Source organism: Poromitra crassiceps (genome assembly GCF_964638095.1).
Source record: "Poromitra crassiceps genome assembly, chromosome: 4".
Taxonomy (NCBI): Eukaryota; Metazoa; Chordata; class Actinopteri; order Beryciformes; family Melamphaidae; genus Poromitra; species Poromitra crassiceps.
Window position 1 is genome coordinate 45,244,418 of NC_139626.1, and position 16,866 is coordinate 45,261,283.

The 16,866-nt window shown below is 45.4% G+C and overlaps 1 protein-coding gene across 6 annotated transcripts in view; it reads left to right on the forward strand.

Moving 5' to 3' along the window:
- The window catches only part of ctnna2 (catenin (cadherin-associated protein), alpha 2), a gene marked incomplete at both ends in the record, with an annotated part of 596,683 nt that extends 580,335 nt beyond the window's left edge, over positions 1-16,348 (forward strand). For 5 of the 6 annotated variants that reach the window (XM_083634725.1, XM_083634723.1, XM_083634724.1 and 2 more), the window contains 3 exons: positions 5,093-5,198; positions 13,177-13,311; positions 16,061-16,348. In XM_083634725.1, coding sequence (XP_083490851.1) covers positions 5,093-5,198; positions 13,177-13,311; positions 16,061-16,348 — 529 coding nt within the window. The remainder of the gene's footprint in view (positions 1-5,092; positions 5,199-13,176; positions 13,312-16,060) is intronic. The other variant, XM_083634727.1, reaches the window with a different exon arrangement.
- Between the last annotated feature and the right edge of the window lie 518 nt (positions 16,349-16,866).

A 16,866-nucleotide genomic window follows, 5' to 3' on the forward strand; every position in this document is an offset into this window, starting at 1 on the left:
TGAATACAGCATGGTTTCAGCGTCAGAAAAATTATTCTGAGATAAACGGCTTTTTGTGAAATTCGATAGAACAGTCACTTTAACCATTCATTTTTGGCATCAGTAAGACGTCAGACATCTAAACAATAGTTTTGAACAGTAATTTCCTCCATAACAGCAGGAAACCCCCCTCTGCTTCCAACTCCTCCCTCCGTGTGTGTCTTCTTGGCTGCAGCGGCCGTGTCACAAGCTCGTTGCTGCTGCTGCTCTAACCTCGCGTCACCAGGCTCATTGCTTTGCTGCTGCTGTGCCTGTCTGCGCGGCCGCTCTTTGAGGAAGTCTGGATGGACTCGCTCGCTACTTGGAGTTTTGGTTGAGAGCTTTGATGAAGCTTTTGCGATTCTGGTCATATTTATGCTGCGTGTTTCAAAGTGTGTTCCACCCGTAATCTATTATGCAAATTTGCAATCCCGCACCGCCAGCAATCAGCGCGAAAACGAAAGCGTTTTCGCCATCCATTTTACTGTATGAGAACGGCTTCCTCGCGCTTTTCCCTCCAGTTTTGGCTCGCCTCTTTGTACTGTGGAGAGACATGTCGCCACTCAGTGGGTCGGTAAAATAGATTATACACATTCAATACCTCCAATTCTGGTATAGGGGACGTAAAAGGGTTAGATCAACGTCCCACCGTCAAAAAAAAAAAAACATTTTTTTTTTTTACGTCTCAACTCGTCATTGGCAGTGAACCGTTGGATTGTGTTTGACGAGTCAACTCGCCATTGGCAGTGAACGTGTTAAGAATGACACGTTTGTCCATGCGACGTTGCCATAGGAGCTGCACACCCGAGCTGCACACTGGCGCAGAACAGCTCTGGGCTCAGCTGATAGTAGCAGCACCCAGTAGCTCTAGAAACACTAGAAATGTAGTAGAAATGGTCTTAAACTGTCTATAACGGCAACACTCAGCCACAAGGAAAAGGCTTCAAGGCTTGTTAGTGCATGAAGGAAAGCTGATATTCTAGTCTACTGTCCGTTCCCTGGGCCATCTCGGTGCTATGCTAATGCTAACGGCTAACGTAGGCTCAGGTCTGGCTGCCTAATGACAAGTCACCCCCTCTCCCTGTCCATGGGATTTCATCCGTTATTCATTTTTCCATAGACCTTGCGTAAAATACTTATAAAAATTGTTTTACTTGGTCAAACCAAGCAATTCAACTATAGTTAAAATCAGCGAGACCTAGGGCTGGGTCGGTTTGAAAATTTTAAAACCGGTTCGATATTGCCGTCTAAACCGGATCGAACCGGTATACCGATTTTTTTTGTAATAAAAAAAAAAAAAAAAAAAAAAAAATTCAAGCAGGGCTCCCGAGTGTGGCCCATAACTGTCTGTAGTGCAACTTCAGTCCACCTGATAGCGATAATACACCTCTAAGCTGGTATTGTCAACCAGCAATGATACTGAATAAAAAGAAGCAGGACACCTGTGTAACAAACACACCCTGTATTTATTTCTCATAACTATTCAGCTCAACTTTTCTTCTAAACATCAAAATAATAAATGAAATAAGACTTCTGCCTATAGTGCAACTTGAGAAAAAGGCTAATAAAAACACAAGCAGTGCAATCAGAATGGATTGGCTTACAGCTGAGCTGCCTTATAAACTTCAAAACTCACAAATTCACACAATATAGGGCCTAGGCATGGGTCGGTTTGAACATTTTGAAACCGGTTCGATATTCCCCAAAAAAACGTATCAAAGCGGCTGCAGTTGGTGGCGATAATGCACCTCTAAGCTGGTATGCTGCCAACCAGCACGAACACTGAATACAAATAAGCAGAACCTTTTAACTGTAACAACACACTGTTTTTATTTCTCATAACTATTCAGCTTAACTTTTCTTCAAACATCAACATAATAAACAAAATAAGACTTTTGCCTACTAGTGCAACTTGAGAAGAGGCTAATACGAACAATAGTGCAATCAGAATGGACTGGCAAAAAAAAAAAAAAAAAAACTTAAAAAAAAACTTAAAAAAAAAAAAAAAACGGTTTTTTCGGTTTGCACGTGATCAAACCGGTTTGGGCTCGTATACCGAACCGAACCGGTAAAACCGGAAATCGACCCATGCCTAGCGAGACCATGTAAAATTTGACTAGCAATTTTATTTTATTTATTTATTTTAGGGGTGGGCAAATTTCGACGAAAAGTCGACTTTGGCCCAGCGAATTTCGACCTGTGTTTTTGCTAGAAATGCCCATCCCTAGTGCTGAGAAATCATCTCACCCCTGCTTTGAAAAAAGAAACACACTGATTGTACCAACTCTAAGGGCTCTATCTTCCCAAAAGCACAAATTTAGCGTTTGCGCTCGTTTAACGCCGTGCGCAATGCAAATTGGGGGCGGACACAAGTGCATGCCTGTTCTACTGGGCATTGGCTGCCACAAGCCAAAGCAGGCGTTTCAGCGCTAAAATGTGGGGATAGATGGCATTACCCTATCGTCAGCAGCGCGCAATTACTTTGCGCTAAGAGTTTTGAAAAGGACCTCTTACGCGCAAATACCTCACGCTCTCGGAGCACACCCGTAATCTCCGTCTAGCGCAGCGCAGTGCAAAGTAGAATTCCTTTTGGAGATGTCATTTAATAGATAATTCAGTGAGGCAATCAACTATAACTCACTGAGAAACTTTTATCACATTGCAAAGAGGGAAATGAGTTGAGAAAACTTGTTAGACAATGGACATAGGCTATTTACCTCCATAACCCGAAGGGTCGTTGGCACCACAGACGATCTGTCAATAAGCTCCCTCTGTCCTCACATGAGTGAGTACACTCTATTACGCATGGAGACAATTACAGCAAACAGCCATTGCGAGATGGGAATCTGATTGGTTTTGATTGACGTAATGCCCAGCCTTGCCTGGCCACGCCTGTGAATAATTCTGGTAGTTAAGACCGCCCAAATCCCGTTTGCGCAGGCATTTGGGGGCGCAGATGATTTTGGCACGGCTCTAATTTGCGCTTGCGACACGTGCCGTGAACCTTTCCGCATCCCTGCCGAGAATTGCATCCCCAACATATTTCGGGGCTGTTTTAACTTAGAAATCAGGGAGGTCACGTCTACCAGACAATTATATCACTTTTAAACAGTTACATTTCTGTATAAATCATTACAAGTATGCTCCCGTGAGGGGGGGATGCTTTTTTTTGCTGCTCAGCGGGCGAGCAAAACTCAGCAGAACACCTGGCGGACGGCGCAAGGCGGAATGCTATCTTCCGTGCCTTAAGGCAAGGGCACACAGGTACGCAAGCGCTATTAGGGGATAGCACCTGTCGGAAGATAGAGCCCTAAATCTGTGAGTGACCAGTCACCAGTAACACAGTTTTGGTAGAGGAAACGCCATCCAAACTACCTTCATTTGGATCGGAGAACATTATAGCAGTGTCGTGATCCAAAGATAGACTATAGTCGTTGATCCGTCTGCATTGAAAGTCTTGTTGCTCATGTTTGCTGAAAGCCAACAGCTTTCCTCTCAATCTCCTCCATCTGGGCTCTACATCGCTGCGATAGCCCCATAGCTGATTGCTATCTCTAGTGCATGGAGTTGTCATCCAGTCCATAATGATGTGGCACAGAGCAAAGCAAAAAGATATGCAGAACCATAGTCATGAGTGATTATGGTTATGGCACTGCGAATGTGCCATTACTGTTTGGCAGTGACCCTGATGGCACAAACGAGCGTCCACAAATTGAGGGGAAGCTTCCCCCGCCACACTGATTACAAAATAAAAGATCAGTCACACTCACCGGCAAGCACACTTATTTTAGCCACATTGACTCGGCCAACGCCAGCAGGAAAAAAAACAACAGGGCACGGAAAAGAAGCGGAACCTTTCCTCCCCAGCTCTTTTTTTTATGGCACTTCTCTATCATGACCACTAGGAGCAGAGGAGGATTTACTACATCTATTGTCAGTCTGGGACATGTGGCATTGACCTTTGCGACATTTACTATTGGTTGCTCGCAACGTTGTTGATTTAGGAACGAAAACCTATAAATATTCTACCGTTGTCACTGTCACTGAAAGCCTGGGCCCAGTTGCACAAAACACCTTAAGTTAAGGTGCCCATAAAATAAAATCGGCTGCACCAAAACTCTCAAGTCTTCTCCTTAAGATTAAACATGTTTAAGGAAACCTTAAGGAGAAAACGTAAGGGTTTTTGGTGCAACCGATTTTATTTTATTTTATATTATGGGAACCTCAACTCGGACGTTAAAGCAGCTACGAGCAAGATTTTCGATTGTTATTAAACAGTCTAAATTGAATATCAATGCATCACATCTTACCTCTAATAGTAGACGAGACCAACGCAGAGTAGTCTCGCTTGAACCCCGAGTGAATCGGCCAGTGTTAGTCTGTCTGTGGCCAGGGCAGGTCAGGAAGTGAAATGAAACGGTTTGCAGCGGCCACTTTGGCCATAACCACAAAATAACTTCCAAAAAACCTGTTAGAATATAACGAGAGATGTTCGCGAGAGTATGCATGGCGTTCTCCTTGTTTATGGTATGTTGCTAGGCAGCGCGAACGGGGGAAGGCAGGCAGCTGCGTTTCACTTCCGGGTTTATCCGGTCCGCCGGTAAGAGAGAGAGCCCCCTGGTGACACGAGGTTAGACAGACACAGACTTAATAATCATCAAGAGAGCAATCTCCGATTCACACGGCTTTGGTCTCAGCTACTATTATAGGTAAGATGTGATGCATCAATATTGTAATTATACTGTTTAATAACAATCGAAAATCTTGCTCGTAGCTGCTTTAAGGAAAATCTTAACTCAAGGTGTTTTGTGCAACCGGCCCCTGATGTCTAGCAAATGCCAAAGATGTCAAATGTAAATGTATACCTTGTATGCTATGTATCTGTTGAGTTATTGTAATGATTCATTTTGTTAAAGAAAACAATAAGTGTATGTTGCCATTGGGACGGGCAAACTGTCAGCCACAGTAATGTTAATCACACAGTGGGTAGAAGCGCCTTTTAGAGGGAAGCTCTGGATTCCACTCTGTATAACCAACCCACCCCCCCCCCCCCCCACACACTCCTTACTCCCAGAGGTAAAGGCCCCCTGAAGAACTCCTCAGATGTCATCAACGCAGCTAAGAAGATTGCTGAGGCTGGATCCAGGATGGACAAGTTGGCCCGTGCTGTCGCGGATCAGGTAACTTTGCAAATGTGTTTGTGCGACACAAACTCACTCCTGACCCGTCAAAACCTGACATCTGGTCAGGAGCCCTCCCTCACTTTAGAACGGGTGCGGTACCACTTTCCCCTCATTTCCGCCCAGTCTAGATCGGCGTGACCACAGACTCGGCCCGGTATAGCGAGTTGCGACTCTTGGCTTCACTCGCCGCCGGTTAAGTTTAGGCAAGTAAATCAACTTGGTCGGGGGTTAGGCTTATGGTTTGGGTCAGGGTTAAAAAACGGTTACAACGGGGTTAAAAACTGGACACGTCATGTGACTAGCAGTCATGTGACTCGTGACTAGACGTCACCTCGCCCGCACCGTTGGTTTCTGAGGAGAGGGGACTACCTTTCCCTTCTGCAAGTGACGGCAAGGGTTCCTGACCGAACATCAGTATTCGATGCGTTGGGAGTGTCGCTCTCATGTTATTCCCAACTTTAATTTGAAAGCTTCTATATTTTTTCTTTTTAGTTTCTAGCAGTTTGGAACGGTCTGTGACTGTGTCCGTGTGTTTCTAGCAGTTTGAAACTGTGTGTGACTGTGTCAGTGTGTTTCTAGCCATTGGAAACTGTCTGTGACTGTGTCAGTGTGTTTCTAGCAGTTTGAAACTGTCTGTGACTGTGTCAGTGTGTTTCTAGCAGTTTGAAACTGTCTGTGACTGTGTCAGTGTGTTTCTAGGCATTGGAAACTGTCTGTGACTGTGTCAGTGTGTTTCTAGACGTTTGAAACTGTCTGTGACTGTGTCCGTGTGTTTCTAGCAGTTTGAAACTGTCTGTGACTGTGTCAGTGTGTTTCTAGCAGTTTGAAACTGTCTGTGACTGTGTCCGTGTGTTTCTAGCAGTTTGAAACTGTCTGTGACTGTGTCAGTGTGTTTCTAGCAGTTTGAAACTGTCTGTGACTGTGTCAGTGTGTTTCTAGCAGTTTGAAACTGTCTGTGACTGTGTCAGCGTGTTTCTAGACGTTGGAAACTGTCTGTGACTGTGTCAGCGTGTTTCTAGCAGTTTGAAACTGTCTGTGACTGTGTCAGTGTGTTTCTAGCAGTTTGAAACTGTCTGTGACTGTGTCAGTGTGTTTCTAGCAGTTTGAAACTGTCTGTGACTGTGTCCGTGTGTTTCTAGCAGTTTGAAACTGTCTGTGACTGTGTCAGCGTGTTTCTAGACGTTGGAAACTGTCTGTGACTGTGTCAGCGTGGCCAGAGGCAGAGCAGGTTCTGAGTTAGCGGTACTGTTAAGTGGGCTCGGACATCTTGAACGTGGGCCCATCTGGACCAGTGGGCTGTCTCACCACATGGCTGTTCGTCCCAGTGGGGCCAACGTTGAGAGAGCAAGAGAGCAGAACCAAGTTGTGTCTCTAATATAATTAGCTCCCAACCGAGGTGTTGCATTCATTATCAGATGAGTACCTCTCACAAATGTGCTGACAGAACATTTTCAATATCTAATCAATCAGTGCTATGCCTAGGGATGATGGGAGCTAAAAGGAAGGGAGGTGTGTGTGTGTGTGTGTGTGTGTGTCTGTGTGTGTGTGTGTGTGTGTGTGCATGCGTGCGTGTGGAGTGGGAGGTATTTAAGAATGCCAACAGCACTCCAGGTAAAGCATGATGTTCTTCATTTCATCTGTCTCCAATACGCAGTGAGAATTAAACTCGGGCACCTATTGATTTATTACGGCTGCCTGTTGTCATTGTAATTGCAGCTGCTGTTAGCTGGTAAACTCTAATAATAATTATAGTTTCAATATCACAGGGTTCTGCGCTGGCCGTCTTTCCGGAGGGTACCAGAGCTCTTGAGTTGGAACAATCTAGGAGCCCCCTTACCTATCAAAAAATTGTGAAGCACAATTATCGACATTATTCCAGTAGTGCTGTAACTATAAGGCCGGCACACGCGAGCATCAGCAAAGTCACTTTGGCCTGTTTGCTATTGATTTCCTATGGAGGGAGTGGTGGTGCCACCGGAGTCACCGCGCTCAGACTTTGCAGATGACTTTTCAAAGGGCGTCCAATCAGATTACAACTTTCTGTGACTTATGCGTGGACGAACAGTAATGGAGGCGCAATGCCTCTTGCATCTGTCTGAGCTTCCCAAATTGCGCAAATACATAAGAGCTGGAAATAAACTCTTGTGTTCATCAATATTTCCTGTTGCAATACCGCTAGCTTCTAAAATGGTAAATCGACTGCATTTAGCGCTTTTATCCAAAGCATTTTACAATGCGCAGGGTCATCTGCGGGTCCTAAGCAGAATACATGTGAGGGCCCTCCCGGCCCTGCCTCACAGTGGATACAGTCAAGTATTCAGAGAACCAGATAATATTATGCTGTTATAACCCTGCATTTTAGTTGTAGGCTACCCCTATCAACATGATAGGCCGCAGTTCTTTTACTGCTAATTAAACTAAATACACACACTGAAACACTCAAAGTAAAGCTGACTGACTACATTTGCCATTTTTATTTCCATTTTGTTTTTGTCTCAATGCTTAGTGTAGGAACATTTTAAATGCATTAACTGTGTCCACTAGGCGGCTCCAAACCTCATTGCCTCAATTGCCCATTTTTTCTTTTTCTTTTTACAATTATTTTGAGCAGAAAATAATGCTAAATGAAATGAAATGTTAAATGAATGTAAATCCAGGGGTAAATGGCATTATTTACCAATAAAGAAAAAACATTGCATGGATGCATAACTGGGACGTATCCTCAGTGATGTACCGGGGACCGGGGGATGGGGAGGGCTCTGGTACGTAGAGGGACCGGGCTCTGTGGGTTGCCACCCGGCCGGGCTCCTCCCTCGTCTCATCAGGTCTACGACCTGTGCGCTGCACCAGACTCCCCCGCTCCAAACATCTCATTCCGAGGTGATGGTATCTTGGTGGATACTATGCAGTACCAGTAATTGGTGGCACTGCAGTCTCCACTTGCGGCTTGAATGGCCCTCCTAAAAGGCCTCTCGTGGGTTGTTGGGCTTCTTCCTCACGGAAGACGCAGGCTGGGGAGCTAACCCATACTGCTACCCGGGTGCCGTCCCTGTTCCGGCTGTCAACTGACTCTCCAGTAGTCACTAGTCTTTCCTGGTTGTCACGTGGTCTATTCCTATGAGTCACTGGCTAAGCCAGGCTAACTAATAAAGAAAAAACATTGCATGGATGCATAACTGGGTCGTATCCTCAGTGATGTACCCTGGGGTCATAGGATGTTTCGGGGTCTCGCAACATCATACACCCTCGCCCAGGTGACCCAGCCGGGGCTGGCCAAGCCCCAACTTACGTCCCAGCAGCTACCCACGGTCAGCCCTCCAGGAAGGGTCGAAGGTGGTCACGCGGTCAGGGCCACTCAATCCGCTGCTACCTATATAACTTTAGCTTTCGTTTGGGTTTGGGGTCCCACTAGCGGCCAAGTTTTAGAAAATGCTGTCATCACATTGAAATGGTTAGGCTATATGAGGCCATATTTCATCACACATGAATGAAATTGGGTCTCCGCTTTGTTGCCATACCCAATTTCTACAATTCTGTGGCTGTTTAGGCACCACAGTATGCAGAAATATGGAAGAAGATGAAGAAGAAGAAGAAGAAGAAGAAAAAGAATAACATATTTTCACTGCATGCAGAACACTGTGTCTCTTTGGGACCCTGCAGCTCTTAAACCCTATCTAGGTTACATATGGTCAGACATGGCTGTAAAGCTACAGGCAAATGTCCACCAGCTCCGTGCGGGTCCGGTAGGGCTGCTGGAACAGACACACACACCCATGTAATCTTGTCAGACACATGCGGATCCGGCAAAACATAGGTGCGTATTTTTCCCGTACCGCATGTATTACCCATCTGTTAACATGGGCGAGAGTCTGTTCCGGCAGTTTTACCGTAGCCGCACGTACGTGTCGTATGTATTTCTTTCTTGGCCTTTGTGCTGCTGACTGACCATCAGTGTTTAACAGGGTTCAGGTGGCACATCACTGGCAGAGCCACTGTCTGAATCAACAGTTGTGGTAATGAACGGAGCAGGTGGCTCGCCATTTTTAATTCGCTCTTAAACGATTTCCTCGACCGCTGTTTGCCGCATATCCACAGCCTTCTGTTCCCCTTCCGACGACATTAGAGCTGCGTTCAGACAACAGACCTTTCCCAACATGTTTGTGTTCTGAAAGTATTTTCGTGCGAGGCGTCAGTTTGCCAGGGCCGTACGTACCGCCAGCAAATGGATTGGGTTATTCAAATTTCAAGAGATCCAAACTCTGTTTTATCATGCTTTTACCAAGTGTCTTCGTAGGATTATACAGATCGTTATTTCCTTTATTCCCGATGAAGAGGACACGTATTTTGCGTTGGCACACTGTGCTTGAGAAGCTATAGTTTGACGAGTGCGCTGTGGCCTGACAGTAAGGATGCAGGCCGCTGGGCTGCAGGGCTTCAGGGTCCCTGAAGTAGAAAACCTTGTTGCCGTGTGACTCCCCATCAGCCCTGGTGATGCACGTGTGAAGCGTCAGGCCGTTGTGTGTGGGCGGGAGGGAGGGAGGGAGGGAGGGAGGGGTGGGCAGACTCTTTTATACTCCTTTAAGCACAGCGCTTGACATAGAACAACCCCTCGAGGCACCTCACCCCCATTTCACTCCAGCGATGCCTTTTTTTCTACTCTATTTCTCCCACTTTTTTTTTTCTTCTTTTTTTTTAAGCACGTCTCCTGCAGAGACAACCTGAACAGTCAAGGGCGGCCCTACAATAGCAGGCCCACCGGCTGAGGCCCCGCGTCGGTGAGTCAGCGGCCACCTGTCTTCTGAGATAGGAGGCCCCGTCGAAAAGGCCGGACAGCTCCGCAGCACGTCTCTCCCGAGTCAATTACAGTACATCTCTCCTGTCACGTTGGCCCGTCCGTGCTATTTTCCCTTCCTATAAGAACCTTTGATGTGGCGCATATAGCAAAAAGTATGTTTCCCTTCCCCTAATTTTATTCCACTCTGTCGCTTGCGCGGGGGGGGGGGGGGGGTAGTGCTAGTTTTGCCCCATATCTGTTCAGATTCAAGCTGAGATTGTAGCGCTAAAAAAGACATTGTGTTTTTTTTTTTTTTTATCGTGATGATAAGCAGTGATAATAAAATCTGCTTCTACAGCATTTGGACGGCGCTTATTTTAGTTTGAGATTCAAACTAAAACTGTCACATCCTGTGTGTGTGAATCTCGCCCGGTACCTTTGGTGATCGTCGTCATCCCATCTCTCGAACCATCGCTCCCGTCTTTGTACGTGTGTACGCCATCGACCACTTAATAAAGCAGAATAAATCGATAAAAAGTGCCATCGGAAAAGAGCAACGGAAGAAGTGAAGTTGAAGATGAAACGATAACAGACAAAACAAAAAAAGCATGACTTTTTACCAACTGAATGAATAATCTGGGAATGGGCAGTCTCAGCCTCGTCTTCTCCCTATCTGCTTATAATGCAGCCTGGATATGAGGTGCGCCGTGTGTTTTGACAGACTGCCACCACACACTCTGACGGTGTGAGCACCAGAGTTCACATCCACCCGCTGAATTATCCAGTGGGAGCACGCTTCATTCATTTTGGGGCCCAATTATGCAAAAGTGAAAAGGAGCGGGCGTCCTGTCTGACCGGACTTTCAAAGGCCCGTCCCAAAAGTGCAGAGGCCAGGGAGGTTCTGAAAGGCCCAGTAGAGTCGGGCAGTGCAGCCCCACCTCCTGCCCTCACTGGTGGCTCTTGGATGAGAGAGCTGCTATGGTCCTGGCAAGCTAATGGGCCATGCCGTTTATTTACATCAGCAGGGAACCTGCGAAGGAAATGGACTATTAGTCAACTCTGCAATAGGGAACAATTTTGTCATGCGCATGTCCGCATCAAGCTGACCGGGGGGGCAGGAGGCGTGTGTCGTGGGTGGGGGTGGAATTAGCGGGTGATGCTAGCCAGGAGTGCTGGCCTGCTGCTCCATCAGCAGGCGGCTCCACCTGAGCTTTGCACTCGGGGGGACACTTGCTGAGCGTGCGATCGAAGGAGGAGACGGCGTGGGAGGCTGCCGTGTCTTATTTACCGTTTCCCGCCGAGAGTCTATAGCGCCGACTATAACCATCAAGGTAAATCACCCCTTGAATCACTCGCTGCCATTATCTTTGTAGGCTAAATAAACAGACGTTTCACCGTGAAACGGGGGGGGGGGGGGGGGGGGGGGTTTGGCGTGCGTTTTGTGCGCTCATCAGCGGCGAGCAGAGAGGAGTGGGAGTGGTCAAGCGTGAAATGGGTAGCTGCTGAAAGGGGATGTGGGGGTGTGTGGCCTAGTGTCTACCCAGCCCCACAGGACCAGGAAATGACCTGTGCCTTTTCTCACATAATGCTGCCCAATGTCCTAGTTTGGAGCGTTTAATATTAATGGCGAGGAGAAAGGTGTCGTGTACAAAACGAACGCTCGCAGCGAGGCAAAGCGCGCCGCGAGGCGAGGCCGTGTTCTGAACCCACTGGGAGCTTAGTGGGCCATAGCTGGCTCCGGGACCACTTCCAGATGGAATAATAGGGGCAAACTGTGTGATAGCAGGAGAGCAGAGGACGCACTTCCTCTTTAGTCCCCGCTGCTGGTCCGGTTTGCCTTGCCGCTCCGTCTGATAGGCTGGCCTCCGCTCTGTGCAGGTGGCCGAGGCGTCTGATAGGCTGGCCTCCGCTCTGTGCAGGTGGCTGAGGCGTCTGATAGGCTGGCCTCCGCTCTGTGCAGGTGGCTGAGGCGTCTGATAGGCTGGCCTCCGCTCTGTGCAGGTGGCTGAGGCCAGCAGGAGCCGGCCAGAGCTTTGTGACAGGACAGAGGGTCACACGTCACATTAAGGGTCACTAAATTAACAGTTAGTTAACAGTTAGCATTAGTTCATGCTTCATAAGCGTACCCTTAGTTCATGTTTATTACCTCTAACCCTAACCATTAACTAAACCTAACCCTAACCCTAAACTATTAAATGATGCTTCAATTCATACTTAGTTAACATGGACACCATTAGTAAACGATTACTTGACACATTAGTTAAACTGTTAATTAAGGGTTAGTTAATGCTTATTAAGGATGAACTAACACTTAATTTAGTGACCCTTATTGTAAAGTGTTAGCGGACAGGGTGATATAGAAAGGACAGTAGCTGTTAAAGAGTGTGAATGTGTGCGAGTGTGTGTGTGTGTGTGTGTGTGTGTGTGTGTGTGTGTGTTTATGTCCATTCTGTGTAATGATTGTTCTGTAGCGTACTACTTATGCAACACATGGTGACAAACTGGTTTTATTCCAAACTGAAAGGGGGAGATGAGCAGCCTGTTTTCAAACCCATAGCCATAGCAGCTTCTCCTTGCCTTAAAGTGATCAGGATCTCAGGGAATGCAAGTCAACCATGTTTGATGGATAGGTTTAGCATCTCCCCCACTACTCAAATAAATCAATAAATACATCATTTTTAAGCCACATTCAGCCAGATGGTACTATAACAAGGAACTAGTATACGTTTTGGCCAATAACTGCTAAACACTAAGACATTTTATTCAAACCTACATTCTTTTTCCACTATTCGCACATTTGATACAATCTCAACAGAATTTTGCACAGATGGACTTCCTAGATTACTGCAGTTGATGGCGGAGACGTGCAAACAGGAAGTGAAACATAATTCCTATACGCTTCATGGTAGAGTAACCAAACCTCAGATACATGTTTGATTACTTCCAGATAAATATTTGATTTGTGTCAGCCCGCACTTAGTCATGCTCAATAGCACCACCTTGGTCATTTCGCCTGCAGTTGCAGCATTCCACATTTCCATCTTTGAGATGTGGAAGTGAATAAATAAATAGATAAAGCAAGCTACTCACTGTCAAACTCATTTGCCCCATGGGCATGGATAAGGCTAATGACCGCTTGCAGCTACATTTGTAATTGGCTTTGCTTTGACTGCTTTTTCTTTGTGCCTCTGCCCCGTTCAGTGCCCTGATTCAGCTTGCAAGCAGGACCTGCTGGCCTACCTGCAGAGAATTGCCCTGTACTGTCACCAGCTCAACATCTGCAGCAAGGTGAAAGCAGAGGTGCAGAACCTGGGTGGAGAGCTCATCGTCTCTGGGGTAAGTCTAACCATTATACTGTAACATATAACGTGGTCAGCCCCGGTGTCCTTGATCTTCTACGACTGTATAGGGGAGTTTTCTGGACTCTAATCACCACCCTTGGTCAATTTAAGAGCGTTTTGATGCTCTACCCCTCGGGAGGGAAAACCTTTTCAAGGTCCGACTAGAGACTAGAAGAAGGGTCATGTAGAGTGAGGCTGAGGCAATGCCTTCAAATTGCTAACAATCTAATAATAGCAGAAAGCTTCACAACAGGCTAGTTTCCACGTGTTTTTTTTACACACCTCACTTTCTTTATGATAGAAAACCTGCGTGGGCAGCTCAGACTGAAATCAGTCAATTATACCACATAGTCTATTTGTACCATTTTCACCACTGATCTCTTTCATTGTAAAGAAGATGTATTATAACAATCAGAAGACGAAAACATTGGAATGATGTTTGGAAATTGTTATTTCAATAATCCTGAACTAAATACAGCCGGCGTGCAACCACACAACTTGGCACCATAACAAACTAATAATTTTAGAATGTAATTTTTTTTTTAAGTCCTTTGAATGTCTTGAAAACAACAGCTTATGCTGCATGTTTCCCCAATCCCAGGCTTAACGCATTCAATTTCAATGACAAATATTTATAAAAAAATATATTTTTATTTAAAAATATTTATTAAAGAAATGTATTAGTTTTGTCCGATGTATCCTCAAAACAGGAGCAATATGTCAACAATCACTGACAGGGTTTCATCCCATCATATAGCTAGCTACTAGATATCCCCACATTCAAAGAAACCATTCAATACTGTGTGATCAAGCAGAGACGAGATGTACGCCTGTCCAAAAATATCTGCATGGTTTCCTCATCAAGCTCCATTTAACTTTTGTTTGGGTTTCATGGCGTGTGGTGTCAATACGCTTATTCATAATATCTCAGGACTCAATTAGAGATCATTTAAGTGTCATCTCCGACATGCGAGGCCCGCTGAGGCTTTAACCTTTTCACGATGGCCAGCTGGAGCCCACACTCATTAAATCTAAGCAGTTGACTTGTCTCAGCGTGAGGGAGACGGTGGCCCACTGGTCGCCGACCCTTAAATGTCAGCCAAACAAAACAGACAGAGGCAGAGGTACACCTGACCCCGCCTCTTCTAATTATGACGTGCTAAAAAAAAGGATGTCATGTAGTGAGGCTCATGTTTTCCCCACTTAATTGCCAATCATGGAATAGGCTTCGTAGGTCCTGTATATCTAGAAGATATACACCCTCGCTCTATCTGAAAGAACACCTCTCAGTCTCTATAACCTGAAAGGGAGGAAGCCTTGTTAGAAAAAGTAGCACATAAGAGCTAGCTACATAATAGTCCAGTAAAAATGTCACTTGACTTCACACTAATTGCAACAAAACCAAACTCAACTGATTTTGTATCCTCAATATGTCCTCAATGAAGGAAAAAAAAGTGTTAAGGAAATGTATGAAGGGAAATTTTTGAAAATGACCCATATGATGCTAACAAAATGTTTATTTATTTATTTTTAACTTTTTTTTTTTTTTTTTTTTTTTTTTTCTTCTCCTTGAAGCAAAAAACACATACAGGATATAAGTGATGAGATTTATGGCACATCAAAAAAAAAAAAAAGGCTTCCATAGGCTACCATCATATTTAGGTCATTTTCAATACTTTCCCTTCATACATTTCCTTAACACTTTTTTTCCTTCATTGAGGACATATTGAGGATACAAAATCAGTTGAGTTTGGTTTTGTTGCAATTAGTGTGAGGTTGACCCACATATTTGCGTAAAATGCCTGGACTATAAGAGCACCCATTGACGTTGACTGACTGAAGTGTTGACTTGAGCTCCATTGTGACACTATAAATGCTTGTTTATGATAATGGTGAGCGGATGTGCCGAAGTTGAACTAGAGATTTTCCTAGTTTTGCAATAGAGTGCCAAAGTCACGCCCTCTTCCGGGTTCGGCATGCGCACCAAGGGATTTGATCTGCCATTCATTTTTCCATAGCCGTTCCGTAAAATGCTTATAAAATTCCTTTTATTATTATTTATACATTTCCTTGGTCAAACCAAGCGATTCAGCTATATTTAGAATCAGGAGAGACATAACATTCAATCAGACCAAAACAACGCAACAAAACAAAAACTTAAAGAGTAAAAATTTGAAATAAAAATATTTTTTCTCTCTAGTGAAATGTTGTCTCTCTCAGGAGAGGGTCTCTCCTGATTCCAAATACAGTGGTTGGTTTGACAAAGGAAAACTATTTTTATTCGAATTTTGTAAAATGTCTATGGAAAAATGAATGGCAGATGAAATGCCGGAAGAAGGCATGACTTTGGCACTCTAAACGAGGAATCAGCATGCATACCCGCACTGGGAGCTGCTGTTAACTGTGAGCTAACGTTAGTTGTGTGCAAAACGCCACTGAACGAGCAGTTTGATATAACGGTCTTGCTCGAGCCGTGCTCTTTCCATAAAGCCCACCAGCTTTGATATGTTGGCCAGTTGTTGATATTTGTAACAATATCGTGGCTCTAAAATATCGTTTCTACCGGTGCGGTGAGACTGTCACTTCCGTTCCGTTCCTCACTCTGCTGCACGTTTGCAAGGATGATATTGCTTTTTTTTTTTTTTTTACAAAAACTTTGACTCATCTGACCTGACCTTAAATCTCTCTCTCTCTCTCTCTATCCTGCCATTCATCTCCTCCAACTCTCCCCCGCCTCCCTGTAGCTGGACAGCGCCACCTCCCTGATCCAGGCAGCCAAGAACCTAATGAACGCGGTGGTGCTGACTGTCAAGGCTTCCTACGTGGCCTCCACCAAGTACCAGAAGGTGTACGGGACGGCGGCGGTCAACTCACCCGTGGTGTCTTGGCGCATGAAGGCGCCCGAGAAGAAGCCGCTGGTGAAGAGGGAGAAGCCCGAGGAGTGCCAGACGCGCGTCCGACGGGGCTCCCAGAAGAAACACATCTCCCCCGTCCAGGCCCTCAGCGAGTTCAAGGCCATGGACTCCTTCTAAAAAAAAATTATAATAAAATAAATAAAAAATGTCGCGGATACCCAAGAAAAACAACGAAAAGACGACGACGACAACAAAAAAGTTAAAGAAAACTCCCCTTTTTTTTTTACTTTGTGTTACCCCACCTCTGTTTGCCCTGTGTGTGCTTGGTGACACCTCAGGAGGACTACAGCACCTGCTAACCTGCCACACGACGGCTCCAACCAAGACTCTGGGCCCTCATGGCCCTACCTACGGGCAGCCAGCACACGCCCAACACTATTTATTGTTCTTATTGTAGCTTAACGTGCGAGAGCCGAGATGTGACACTAACAGAACTACTTTGGAAAACGAGGGAGATATATAAACGAAAGAGAAAAAAGATTCAACAGAACATATCGGAGGAGGAAGAGTGGCATTTTGACATAAAAGATTTGTGGCAGTCAATATTCTAGCTATATCATTACCATGCTACTGACTGGCTGCTTGTACACACATGTAACTGTTCGAATGAAGATTCGTGAGTGGTTCAGTAGAGG